Raw genomic sequence first — 11,788 nt, 5'->3', positions numbered from 1 at the left:
AACCCCCACTGCGGTTACACAGAAGCTGGATGTGGGGTTGAGGGCAAGCAAGAAGGTGCTCTGGGATTGATACCCTGGTGTGGCAGAGGAGACCAAGTGCTGGGAGAGGAAGGTCCACAAGCTGTGAGCCACATTTGGCTTCATTTTCAATCCCACAGCCTCAGCATCAGCGATGATCCAGGTTAAGAATAAGGCACCCAATGCAGCACCAGTGCTACACATGGCCATCAGGAGCCAGTGGCTCCCAGAACAGGGATCTTGCCCCATCTAGCATACCCAAAGGACAGGAATGTCCCATGGGAGGTCCCCCCTGATGTGGGCTTGGGGGTCCGGCGGAGGACAACCCCAACCTCAAGCCACGCAGCACAAGGAAAGCCCATACCCAGCCAAGCTGTAGAAAAGGAAACTGTCCCATTTAATGACCCCTTGTCCCTGTAACACAGACGTGAGCGCACCGCCAACGTGCGGCAAAGCAAAGTGCACCGTGAGCGGGACTCGGCCCCTGCCCTGGAGGAGGCAGGGGGGGATTGGGGTGCTTGGCTCGGCACAGGGACCAGCCAGGCACCCGGCCAGCAGCAGGGACAGACAGCGTCCCAGGCGCGGTCCAGTTGGCACCAGTGTCAGGTCCAGTTTGCAGGAAGATACGGCTCTTGTTCGGCTCCATGTGGTGCAGGGAGGGCAGGGGGCAGGACAAAGCGTACCAGGACGGAGGAGGTGGGTCTGGAGGAACCTGGGAACAGGTCCTGGCGAATGCCACCGTGGCAGGTTTGGAGCCTCCCTGCCCAAACCGTGGTTTAACTGAAGCAGGGAAAGGGAATAGAGAAGGGGCTGGAGGCTGAGCAGCCCCAACAGGGGCCCTCAGGTCTATCTAGCTATTCCCATTTGCGAGATATCTGGTGGCAGGGGGGTGCGGGATCTGCCAAGCTCCCCAAAACGGGAGTGAGCCTGGGCGACAGATGTTTACCAGCAGCTCCATGGCCCTGACAGTCTCTCTCAGGCATGGCTCAGGCACCCCTGTACCAGGAAGGGTGTCCAACAGAGCGGGGCCTCCCCTCATTATCTGATGGAAGCATCACTGGGAGGGTCACGGTCAGACTCCTCACTCTCCTCGTTCGGGGCTGACTCGCTTGTGGAGGCTGGGGTGAAGGCAGGAGACTTTCTGTGGAGAAGAGTAAAGGGCAACAGTCACAGCACTGACCAGAAGGAGGGAAAGGACCCAGCTCGCTGTGAGCAAGAGGCATGAGAGCAAGGAGGAGAGAAGCTTTAGCGTCTCCTTCACTCCTTTGGGGCACATGTGGGAATCCTTAGAGGTTGGTGAGGGTGTCCCAGAGGACACCAGCAGTGAGGTCCAGAGCATGAAGCAGAGCTGGTGCTGGAGGGGTCTGCCCAAAGGAGGACCCTGCCAAGGCATGTGAGAATAGGGGTCGGTGAAAGCCCACCACAGAGGGCCCCTGCCTGGAGCCACCCTGGCTCCACATGCCTGTGGGGACTTATATGATGTCCCTGCACAACAGCAGCTCCTCTCACCAGCTGGGGTGACAGCGATGGCTTCACCTGTCAAAACTGACTCCCGTGCACAGCCCACCTTCTGCAGAGGTGGCACCACGACCTGTGTGGAGGCTGGTCACCAGGAACCCAACAGCCCCTGGGGTCTGCGCTCTCCCTGCGCCACACCAGGGCAGGGCACAAGTATTACCCCATGGAGCTCCCACTCACCACCACCCTGGCTCCAGCCCTTGCCCAGAGGACGGGAATCCCAGCCCTCCCACTGAAGCTCACCGGTCCCCAGACTGGGTGATGAGCCGCCGGCAAGTCTCCATCTGCACATCCAAGCCTCGCTTCATGCTGCACATCTCCATGTACTCGTGCAGGTGGCGGTTCATGTCGTTCTTGGCTGTGGCCAGCTCCAGCTGCACAAGGGAAATGGTGCAGAGATAAGCCCAAGGCACAGTGCGGTGCAGGCCAGGGGGCATGGCCAGACCCAAAGCTGCTGCCCCCCATCACCAACCATCAGCTCCAGCATGGTGTCTCCCTCCCTGGAGATCCACTCCACTCCACCCCCTTCTGTGCCATGCCATCCCCACTTCCTCCTCCTACCTCTATTTGGTCAATGGTTTCCTGGTACTCCTTCTCACGGCTCTTGAACAGTGACTCTGTGTCCTTGATCACCTTCTCCAGGCTGTCATCTTGCTGTTGGAGGGAGGAGATAGCACGTTTAGAGGCAGGGAGGCATCCAACATGAGGAACCAAGGCAAGGGAGAGAGAAATCAGAGAAAGAACTGGCAGCACTGAGAAAACATAAGCAGTGCAGTATAAATGAGGCACAAGCCAGTTCTGCCAACATGGGGCAGAGAGACCCAGGATTTGCCACACTGGACAGTGAGCACGTCAGACCAGAACAAGCCCAGCCATTGCCCAGAAGCTTTGGAGAGCACAGGCCACCCCCAAGTGCAACACATCCCATAGAGAGAGAGAGTGCTGAGGGCCGAAGATGTGAAATGGTGAGGAATTTGGCCAGACATTGAGGCCTCTGTTTGGGCAGAGCTGCTGCACAGTGGGCAGTGGGCTGGAGAGCCCACCAGAGAGCAGCCCAGCCAGAGGAGGTTTGCTCTACTGGGAGGGCTGTGTCTCTCCCCACATGTGGGCCATGCCCTCAGCACATCTTTCATGCTACACATCCCCAGTCTGTCTAACAAGGAGACCTTCACAAGGATGCAGTAACATATTCACGTAGAGAAGATGGGATGTAGAGAGGAAGCATCTGTACAGGCCTGCAAGGGATGGAGGCTCTGAAGTCTGGTCTTTGAGGGAGCATCTTCCCAGGCTCAGGCAGGACCGAGTGTCCCAACCCAAGGCTGATTCACTGAGGGGACCTGACACCACTGTTACCTCCCCCTGCACCTCTGCGGCTGCAATGGCGTATCCGGAGAAGTCCTCCCAGAGGAGCAGCGTTTCTTCTGTCTCCTCCCACGTGAGGCTGTCACAGTCATCCTCAAAGTCATATTCCCTCCTGGGGGCAAGGGAACAGCGTATCAGCACGTAACAGGAAAGCCCAGCAGGCAGAAGGCTGCATTGGTGCTGAAAGCCTTGTCCCCGCTAACAGGCAGAGCTGCAGCCCTTGGAGGTCTGGCCAGGGTGAGCTCGAGGGTGCCCAAACCCAGCAGTAGAATGGGAAAGGGCTGGTCAGGAGCCCTGGAAAATTCAGGCAGGGACTCCCAAAAGGTGGGAAGGGGGCAAGAGGAAGGGAGCTGGACCAGTTTCCACCCACAGCATGGGTGGGCTCGGGTCTCCTAGGTGGTGAGTCCCACTGTGCTGTGGAGCATAGGGTATATGCACCCTGCAGCAGCATGTCCCATCTCACCCTCCCTGCGAGGGGAGCCGCAGCCCTCCCTGCCCTCCCCATCCCAGGCAGCAGCAGGGAGCCTGGTGCTGGAGCCTGGCTCTGCGCCGGTGGCAGAGGTGCGGAAGAGCTGCACTCACAGCTGGTTCAGCATCCTCTGCATTTCCTCATTGATACTCATGGCCGTGGTCTCGTCCTCCTCTTCCTCTTCAGGTTTCCGGGAGGCATCGCTCTCCGACAGTGAGGTATCTTCGTCGCTGACCTGCTTGCGCTCCCGCTTCCGCCCCACCGAGGCTGGGACCTTAACGGGAGACAAGTGCAGAGACTACAGAAACGAGGCCGGGTCCGAGGTCGGGAGCAGGCAGTCAGGAGGAGATGGAGGGGAAAGGAATGGCGGAGGGACAGAAAGGCAGGGAAAGAGAGAAAGAAAGAAAGGAAGAAAGGAAGGAAGAAAAGCAAGAGAGAAAGAGAGAGATGGGCTCATTATGATCAGGTTAAAGATGGTGCAATGGATAAAACATGGTTTCAGCATTTCCTAAAATTAAAACTAAGCAACTAAAGATGGGATCTATGAATCTGATGAGAAAATAACAATGTGGCTTTACTGCAGAAAAACTCAAATCACCCACCAGCCCCGTACAGAAACAGGGAAACACAGTGACAGAAACAGGAAAAAAGACAAAAGTCTGAAGAAGATGACACATGTCAGTATTTACAGTCCGACCTTATTTACACAAAGTTTAAAATTTGTACACTTTCCCAACTGAATGGAACTAACCAATTGCTTCTGTAAGGACAAAGAGAGCGAGACAGAAAGGCAGCGACATCCAGAAAGAGAAAAGAGACAGGGACAGAGAAGAGAGACAGAGAGAAGATGACGGAGAGGGGAAGGGGAAGGAGAGAGATGGAGTTAGAGGCAGACACTCAAGCAACTCATCTCCCTCCTGCAGCTGCTCCCCTACCACTGCGGGATCCCCGGGCCCAGAGCAACAGGTCAGCAAGAGGTTGAGGGGGCTCTTGGTGCCCAAAGCAACATCTGGAGCTTTCCACCTCCTCTCTGTACCCTTTCACCTGGTCCTCCCAAGAGAGACAGAGAGCAAGGGACTGCAAGGAGCAAGGGTGACCAAGCGTCTCCCCTAGCAGGGGGCTGCTGTTGTCTCTTCTACCTCCTTCAGGAACTCTCCTCCCCAGAGCCAGTGGCTGAGCCTGGGGCAGCAGCAGACGCTTCTCACCTGAAACATCTTGATCATGTCCTCACAGTTTCGCTGCTGTGCCACATCGCACAGCTTGGCAGTGATGTCAATGCGCCGGCAGATGTCCATGTCCACCTTCATGGCCTTCTCCTGGATCTTGGTGTCCAGCTCCGTGATGTTCTGAACCCACAGCACCATGGGAGGGAGACAAAGGAGGAGCATTAGGCAAGGCAAATGGCAATCCCCACATTATCCCCTGTGTTGCAGCACTCCATCTGCATCCCCACTTTGCTCGCTGCACCCTGGACCAACCCTGCCAGAACACCACTGTGCTGGACATGCTCCACCTAAGAACTGCTTTTCTCTGCAGCCCCACTGCTTGGGTAGGGCACTGCTGCTGGGTCGGAGAGGGGTTAGGGACTCACATTGCTCATCAGTCCCTTGAAGACAACAAGCTCTGCCTTGAGCTGCTCCACCTTCATGGCCAGCTCCTCCTGGCAGGCTTCAGCTTCCTGGGCTTCCTGCACGGGGCAAAGGGAGATGTGCAAATCAGCGTCAGCACAGGGCACCTGGGGTGCAGGGGAAGGAGGGGGACAGTGATGCTCACCTCCTGCAGCTCAGTCACCCGGTCCTGAAGCTGGACACGCACCGTGTACTCCTCTTCCCATCTAGGGAGACAAACACACTGGTCAGAACCCACGAGCCTTGCCAAAGACAGAGGGAGCGGCAGCTGCTCACCCCAAAGCTATCCAAGAGGGGGTGATGATAGGAAGGAGAACGTGCCCAGGAATGCATCACTGCCTGTTTGCAGAGGACGGCAGCTGCCAAGCCCATCAGCCCCCCTCCCGGCCACAAACCCTGCCCCATCAGCTCTCCACTGTCCCTGCTGGGGGCTGGCCAAGGGCTGCCTCCTCTGCAATGGGGGGAGCTGGGGACACCAACCATAGGCTGCATGCAGCAGCTGCTCTGCATGCCCTGCCACCGTGGGGCTGGCCCATGGCCCAACACATCCCCACCAGCCTCTCTATCTCTGCCCTAAGCCCCTCAGCCTTGGGTCATATTAGGTTCAGCTCTGACACTCAATAGCAGGACTGCAGATATAGCAGGACTGCAGATATAGCAGAGTTGCCCCCATCTCCATCATATCTGGGACCACATTTGCACGGCTGCAGTGTTGCAGTTCGGGCTGCTCAGAAGTACAAACCCAAACCTAATACCAAGCCATGCTGCAGCATGATGTGCACCAAAATGAAGGGCTGCTCTTCTGCCTGTACCAGTGCAGAGGGCTGCCCTGCGCCAGGCCACACTACCCAGAACAAGGCACAAGTCCCCTTGACTGTACTGCCGCATAACAGGTTGCATTAAAGAACACTGTTCCATCCTACAAGGGAGCAGGATGGACTGTCCCAGTTTGTGCCAGGTTGGCCGGCAGGCACTGTATTAGGCTCTGCAAAAGACTGAGCTTCAAGGTGCCCGGCCTTGCTATATACATCACCTAGCAATTATTATATTTCAACTGGGTGAGATCATCCTTTTGGCCCATGCTGCGGTGCTGGCCCAGTCCATCATCTGCTGGGAGGCCACCAGGCTGTACTGCTCTTTGCTAAATGACTACCTCATGGAGCAGACAACCCTGGCGTGCGAGCTGCAATGTGGGCCAGGGCAGGGCTGCTGCATTCTCAGCCGGCTCTTCTGGGAGAGCCAGGCTTCTCCAATAAAGTGGGATTTCTCTGGGAAAGCAACCAGAGCTGGGCCCTGCCCTGTGCTGTGATCTCCGGGTTCTGTTTCATGCTTGCAAGCACCAACACAGGCACCGCGACCCTGCACACGGATGTGAAAAATCTCTCCTCTAGCTGACTCGCACCAAGTCCGAAAAATAAATCCTATGGTCTAGGAGACCAGACAGTGCACGAAAAGCCTTCCCACTTGCTATATCTCGGGGTATCCCACAGCTGATGATGTGGGACAGTCCCAGCTTATGAATTTCTAACTCAAACAAAGACAAAGTGTGCAGTCCTCTTGATGGTTTGGCTCCACAGCGCAGCTACAGATGGGGAGTCAAAGGGGGCTCCCATCCCTCTGGGGGAAAAGGAGATAGAGAGAGAGGGAAGGAGAAAGATAAAACCTAGAACTGCCCTTATATGGGAACTGCTCAAACAAGGCCTCGCTCCCCAGGGAGAAAAACGTCTTCCATCGTAAGAAGTAATTTTTACCATCCTTCCCAGCGTGGCACTTCCTCTCTTTTTTGGTCCCCGCCTCCCTCCGGGTCTCTGTATAGCCCGCGCTGACTGGGGAAGTAAAGCACAGCTGCTAATCCTTGGAAGAATTCATTTCACACAAGCACGGATCAGATAAACGCCGATTTAAAGGCAGGAAGCGGCAGCGATTCACCCCGCCAGTGCTGAATCTGCACGTCCACCCGGTCCAAACCTCTCTCCACTTGCCTCCCGCCTGGCTCCTTCTTCCCTGCTCCCTCCTGCAATGCACCACTCCTAATAATAACCTGCCTGCAGCACTGCACCCACGGTGCTGCCCAGTGCTGCCAGGTCGCTGCCGGCTGGAAGCAAGGACCCACGCAACCCCACACCGAGGGGAGACACGCGTCCTTCCTGCACTGCTGCGAGACTGCAACAACCTGCCTGAAGGCTGGGACACTGGGAGAAGGCAGAGAGTGAGAGCAGGAGGGTCCCAGCAGCAGGCATACCCGACCGTCTTCTTGCCAGCTACAGGGCAGGCCTCCCAAAGCAGGGGATGTGACAAGAGGCAGTGCTGTCCGTACAGCCGCTACCCATTCCCCCAGGTGTGTCCTCTCAAGAAGTTCACTCAGGAAAAGGATCTTTAAACCCCCCTGTTTGCTGCAAAAGGCATTGGGGTGCCTCACTGCCGGGGGCACGCTTGAAGCTTGAATGTTTGAAGCTTGAATTTGGGGCTTGAAGCTGAACTTGAAGCTTGAAGTTTCCCCCTCTGGCCATGTTTGGACTATGTTTGAGCTTCATCTTAATGGTGAATGCCCTGCAGCTTGGCGTACCTCCTTGGAGGGTAAATACATCAACGAGACCTTCTTGCAGCCTCTCAATATATAAAAAAGGCTTATCAGAAAGATGGAGAGAGACTTTTTACCAGGGCCTGTAGTGACAGGAGAAGGGGCAATGGTTTTAAACTGAAATGGTAGATTTAGATGGGACAAAAACAAGGGGTTTTTATGATGAGGGTGGTGAGACACTGGAGCAGGTTGCCCAGAGAAGTTGTGAATGCCCCATCATAGGAAGTGTTCAAGGTCAGGGCTTTGAGCAACCTGATCTAGTGAAACCCCACGGCAGGGGGCTGGATTAGATGATCTTCAAAGGTCCCTTCCAACCCAAACCATCCTGTGACTTACACACTGTGCCGTAACACTACTCGCCCCACACCTCCAGCATGTCCTTGTAGCACTCAAGATAGAAACTACTTGAGAATACAGATGTAGCAGACAGCACAGACCTGATGAGACTTTCAGATCCCCAGCACTTGGCAGCTCCATACGACACTCACAGGCACCATTTGCCCCTCTGCAAGCTACCCAGCCTCAGTCCGCTCCTCCCAAGTACGGCTCCTGCGAGCCTCTCTCCTGCTGCTGCATCTCTTCTTGTCCCACCCTCTTGCCCTTGCACCTCTCCTAGATCCCAGACTGGAATTCCAGGCCCTGCATATGCACAGAGAAGCTCCTCTGTGTCAGCACTCCGAGTGCTGTAGGGTGCAAGGTGGAACACTGCCCTGAAGCGCAAGCTCAAGCACCCAAGCCATAGGTCAGCAAAACGGGAAGTCCTGTGTTAATATGGCTTCTTCCCTCTGCTCCCAGGCATGTGGAAAAGGGATAACACCAGCTACTCCGTCCCAGGTCAGAGCCAGTCGTGGCGGGGAAGTCTCTGCTCCCCGGTGTCAGCCCTCAGCACGGGGAAGCGTGTGGAAACGGGATCCTGTTCCATTCCCCTGTTTGGGACCTGGCTGCACCCATCAGAAAGCTCCCGGTGCTGGAAAGGGTCTGGGGGTGGGGTCTGCTTTCCCCCAGCTCCTGGTAACACAGTCCAAAAATAGATCCTACCAACAACATTGGCCCGCAGCAGCCTGTGGGGCACTGACCTGCCCCCAGCATCCCTGCTCCCTCCATCACCCCCCTGCAGCCTTCCCGAAGCCTACTTGCCAGAGCAGGACAACTCCAAAAAGCTCCCCTTTCTGCCAGAGCAGCACCAACAAACCCAACTTGGTCTCCTCCAGCTGGCCAGCTTTAAGTCTTAAGCCCTCCTGGCCAAAAAGCTGGCTCCAGCTCTCTGCTATTTGATCTGAAAGCACAAGGCAAGAAGAGGTGCCCAGCCCTGGAGAGGGAGCCTGACCCCTGCCTTAACAATAAAAGGCTGTAGGTACACACAGCAATTGGTGGGAAGGAAGAGATGCCAGCTCTTCCTTTCCATGAGCCTTGCTGAGTGCCTTTGGAGAGTCCGACAGTCAAGTCTGCTCAGCCAAAGCCTTTATAAAGCCACAGACATAAGATGTCATGATGGATCCCATGCCTTGATCTTAGCACCAGAGCCCATGGCTGTGAAGCACGGGTCAGCAGCACAGCTCCGGCAGGTAGAGCACTCCTTTGGGTACACAATCAGTTACTTTCAACTTGCTTCTAAAGCATCCTAAGGTGACTCTCTTCTGAAGAAGCAGTCACTTGGGTACTCGCCAGCGATGGTCTCACTCTGTCCCGCACCCTGACCCAGCGACGCCAGCCCCTGCCTGATCTCATCCTACATGTGGATCTGGAAGCAGCTTTGGAAACCGGGTTGAAACAAAAGTGATGCGAGAGCGGCGGCTGCCCAGCACAGGAAAGAAGAACCGGCCAAGAGATTAGGTTTGCATTCTGCTTCGCCCTCCTCCGAGGCACGTGCCAAGCCACAGCTATTTTGGGTCACGAGGAAAGCCCCTGAGGAGTGGGGTGCTCCCACACCGCTCACTGCTGCTGAAGCACTGCCTGAGGGAGTACTGCAGGTAGGAAGGGCCTGGGGGAGCCACCCTGCTGAGGGGCTTCTTGGCACCTTCCTATATACCCAAAGGCTTCCCCCAGCAGCCTTTTCCAACCCAAACCCGCTCACCGGTGCACATTCACCTTCCTCACCTACTTTCCAGCTGCTCCTCCTTCCTCCTCCACTAGTGTTTCCAGCTCCCCTTCCCTTTAAAATGCCAGCTCCTGGAGTCATGTTATTTCTTCCCTGCTTGGAAAGGCATTTCTAGTCCCTCGTGCCGCGTCGGCAAGACGGAAAAAGGCTCAGCGACCATCCCGACGGGGTTCAAACACCAGGAGGAAAGCGAGGAGACCCGGGCACAGATACACGCTTTCAGGGCTGTGTGGTTTTGCCATAGGAACCCACCTCTCGCTGCCTGGAGCCTGCGCTCCCGGGAAGCCAGGCCAGGGCTGACTCTCCCCCTCCCACACCGGCGCCCGCCCGGTAGAGCCCCGCAGCCTCCCCGGCGATGGTTTCTGTCCCTCGGGGGCTGCACCTCGGGCCCCTCGCTCCCGCTGCCCCTTCTCACCTGCGCTTGTACTCGTCGCGCTCCCTCTTCACCTTGGCCAGCACGTTGTAGAGCGCCCGGATCTCAGGGGTGATGGTGTCGATCTGCACGCCCACCCCGTCCGGGTGGACCCAGGAGACCCCCGGCCCTTGCACCAGGGTGGTCTCCGACCCCGGGCCTAGCCGCCGGGCTTGCGAGAAGGACCAGATGGTGCCGGGCATGAAGCGGGAGGCGGTCGGGAAGGGAGACGGCTGTGCGGGCGCGCCGGGCCGGCAGCCGGGGGAGCCCAGCGCCCGGGCCGGCCCCAGCCCGAGCCCCAGCCCCAGCCCCAGCCCCAGGGAGCGGATGGGGCCGATAAAGCCGGTCTGCACCGCCTGGTCGCGGCGCGGGGGTCCGCGGCCCCGGCTCCCGCCGCCCTCCTCCAGCGCCTGCTGCAGCTGCTTCTCCAGCTGCCGGTTGCGCCGCTCCAGCTCATGGACCTTGGCCAGGAAGCATCGGAACCGCAGGTTCAGCGTCTTCAGGACGCTGATGTTGGAGCCCAAGTCGTTGCGGAGGGCCATGGCGGCGGGCGGCGGGGGAAAGGGAGCGGCGGGCGGCGGGGCTGCCAGCTCCCCCCCGAGGGGCTCGGCGGGGCGGCCGGCGGGCGACGGCGGCAGCTCGGGGCCCGTCAGCCCCTGCTGCTCCTGCGGCAGGAGGAAGAGGTTGGGGCCCAGCAGCGGGTTCATGGCGGCGGCGGGACGGGGAGCGGTGCCAATCACGGCCCCGCCGGTGGGGCGGGATGCGCCGGGGGCTGCGCCCAGGCGGCCCGGGCGGCGGGGGTGCGGCTTCCGCTGCGGCGGGGATGCGGCGGGGCCGGAGAGACGCTGCCCCCGCCCGGCCCCGAGCCCCGCCGCCCGGCCCCGGGCGGAGCGAGCAGAGGAGGGGACAAGGCGAAAACCTCCCTTTCTTCGCCCGGCCCGGCCCCCGCCCCTCCTCGCCCGGGGGTGGGGGGGAAGCAGCGCCTGCTCCGGAGGGTTTCGGGGCTGCCCAGGCAGAGCGATGGGGCACGGGCGGGCAGCGCCGCCCGGTCCGGTCCGGTCCAACGGGACTCCGGCGTGCGCGGCCCGGCGAGGCTGGGGCGGGGGGGGCTCCTTCTCCAGCACCACGAGCTGAAGTCCCACCGGGCGCTGTTTCCCGTCATCAGTCAACCCAGCACCAGCCCGGTGTGCCTGCGCTGCCTCTTTGCGTAGCTTTCGTGCTTTCCCCAGTGCTGCCTCCTTAAAAAGGACATTACTTTCCTTATGCACCCCCGAAACCCCCCTCGTTGTCCTCACTCGAGCCTCCCTCCAAAGGCAGCCGTGCCCCTGCTCCATCAGCAGTCGCCTACGGAGAGCTGACACCGGACAATGGCGAGCTAGAGGGCAGAGGAGGATGTGTGGAGGCAGCCAGGCTCTCAAATATCTTGCTTGGCTTGCGGCTGGCTTTCTCCTTTGTTTTTCACAAAGCAGCCTCGGGTCTTGTTTCCTGCCCCCTCTTTGAGGTCTTTTCCTACAGTCTTTCCCCCCCTGGCCCTGATCTCAACCCCAGGTCAATGTTGCAAGGGGCACTGGCATGGTCCCTCACCCCGTTGGGATGAGACTGCACACATCCACACTTACGGATGTGGACACCTGTGTTACCTTGCTGCCTGCGTGCTCATGACCCATTCCCCCAGGACTTCCCCTGTGCAGCTGAGCATGGC

The 11,788-nt window shown here is 58.4% G+C and overlaps 1 protein-coding gene across 4 annotated transcripts; it reads right to left on the bottom strand.

Moving 5' to 3' along the window:
* Window positions 1-392: 392 nt before the first annotated feature.
* IFFO1 (intermediate filament family orphan 1) lies at window positions 393-10,956 on the bottom strand. Of its 4 annotated transcripts, XR_010612112.1 has the most exons (10): window positions 10,090-10,956; window positions 5,141-5,201; window positions 4,959-5,054; window positions 4,573-4,713; window positions 3,481-3,665; window positions 2,890-3,010; window positions 2,098-2,190; window positions 1,780-1,910; window positions 965-1,159; window positions 393-798 (listed from the first exon to the last, which is right to left on the bottom strand). XR_010612112.1 is itself a non-coding variant. In XM_065676287.1 (9 exons), exons 1-9 carry the CDS (start codon window positions 10,791-10,793, stop codon window positions 1,057-1,059), a joined length of 1,635 nt encoding a protein of 544 aa, XP_065532359.1. In that variant the 5' UTR covers window positions 10,794-10,956; the 3' UTR covers window positions 393-1,056. The 4 variants fall into 4 exon arrangements, 3 of the variants coding, with proteins under 3 accessions (XP_065532359.1, XP_065532360.1, XP_065532362.1); XM_065676287.1 differs by having other exon boundaries at window positions 393-1,159; XM_065676288.1 differs by having other exon boundaries at window positions 393-1,159; window positions 2,902-3,010.
* Between the last annotated feature and the right edge of the window lie 832 nt (window positions 10,957-11,788).

This window comes from Lathamus discolor, chromosome 4, assembly GCF_037157495.1.
Source record: "Lathamus discolor isolate bLatDis1 chromosome 4, bLatDis1.hap1, whole genome shotgun sequence".
Taxonomy (NCBI): domain Eukaryota; kingdom Metazoa; phylum Chordata; class Aves; order Psittaciformes; family Psittacidae; genus Lathamus; species Lathamus discolor.
The sequence above is the reverse complement of the archived record's forward strand: the minus strand, read 5'-3'. Positions and strand labels throughout refer to the sequence as shown.

Coding starts and splice junctions, on each gene's coding strand:
- IFFO1 (XM_065676287.1), bottom strand. CDS start 10,793: ATGAACCCGCTGCTGGGCCCCAACCTCTTCCTCCTGCCGCAGGAGCAG. Junction 5,055..5,140: donor GGGTGACTGAGCTGCAGGAG/GTGAGCATCACT, acceptor TGCCCCGTGCAG/GAAGCCCAGGAAGCTGAAGC. Junction 1,911..2,097: donor AAACCATTGACCAAATAGAG/GTAGGAGGAGGA, acceptor TCCCTTGTGCAG/CTGGAGCTGGCCACAGCCAA.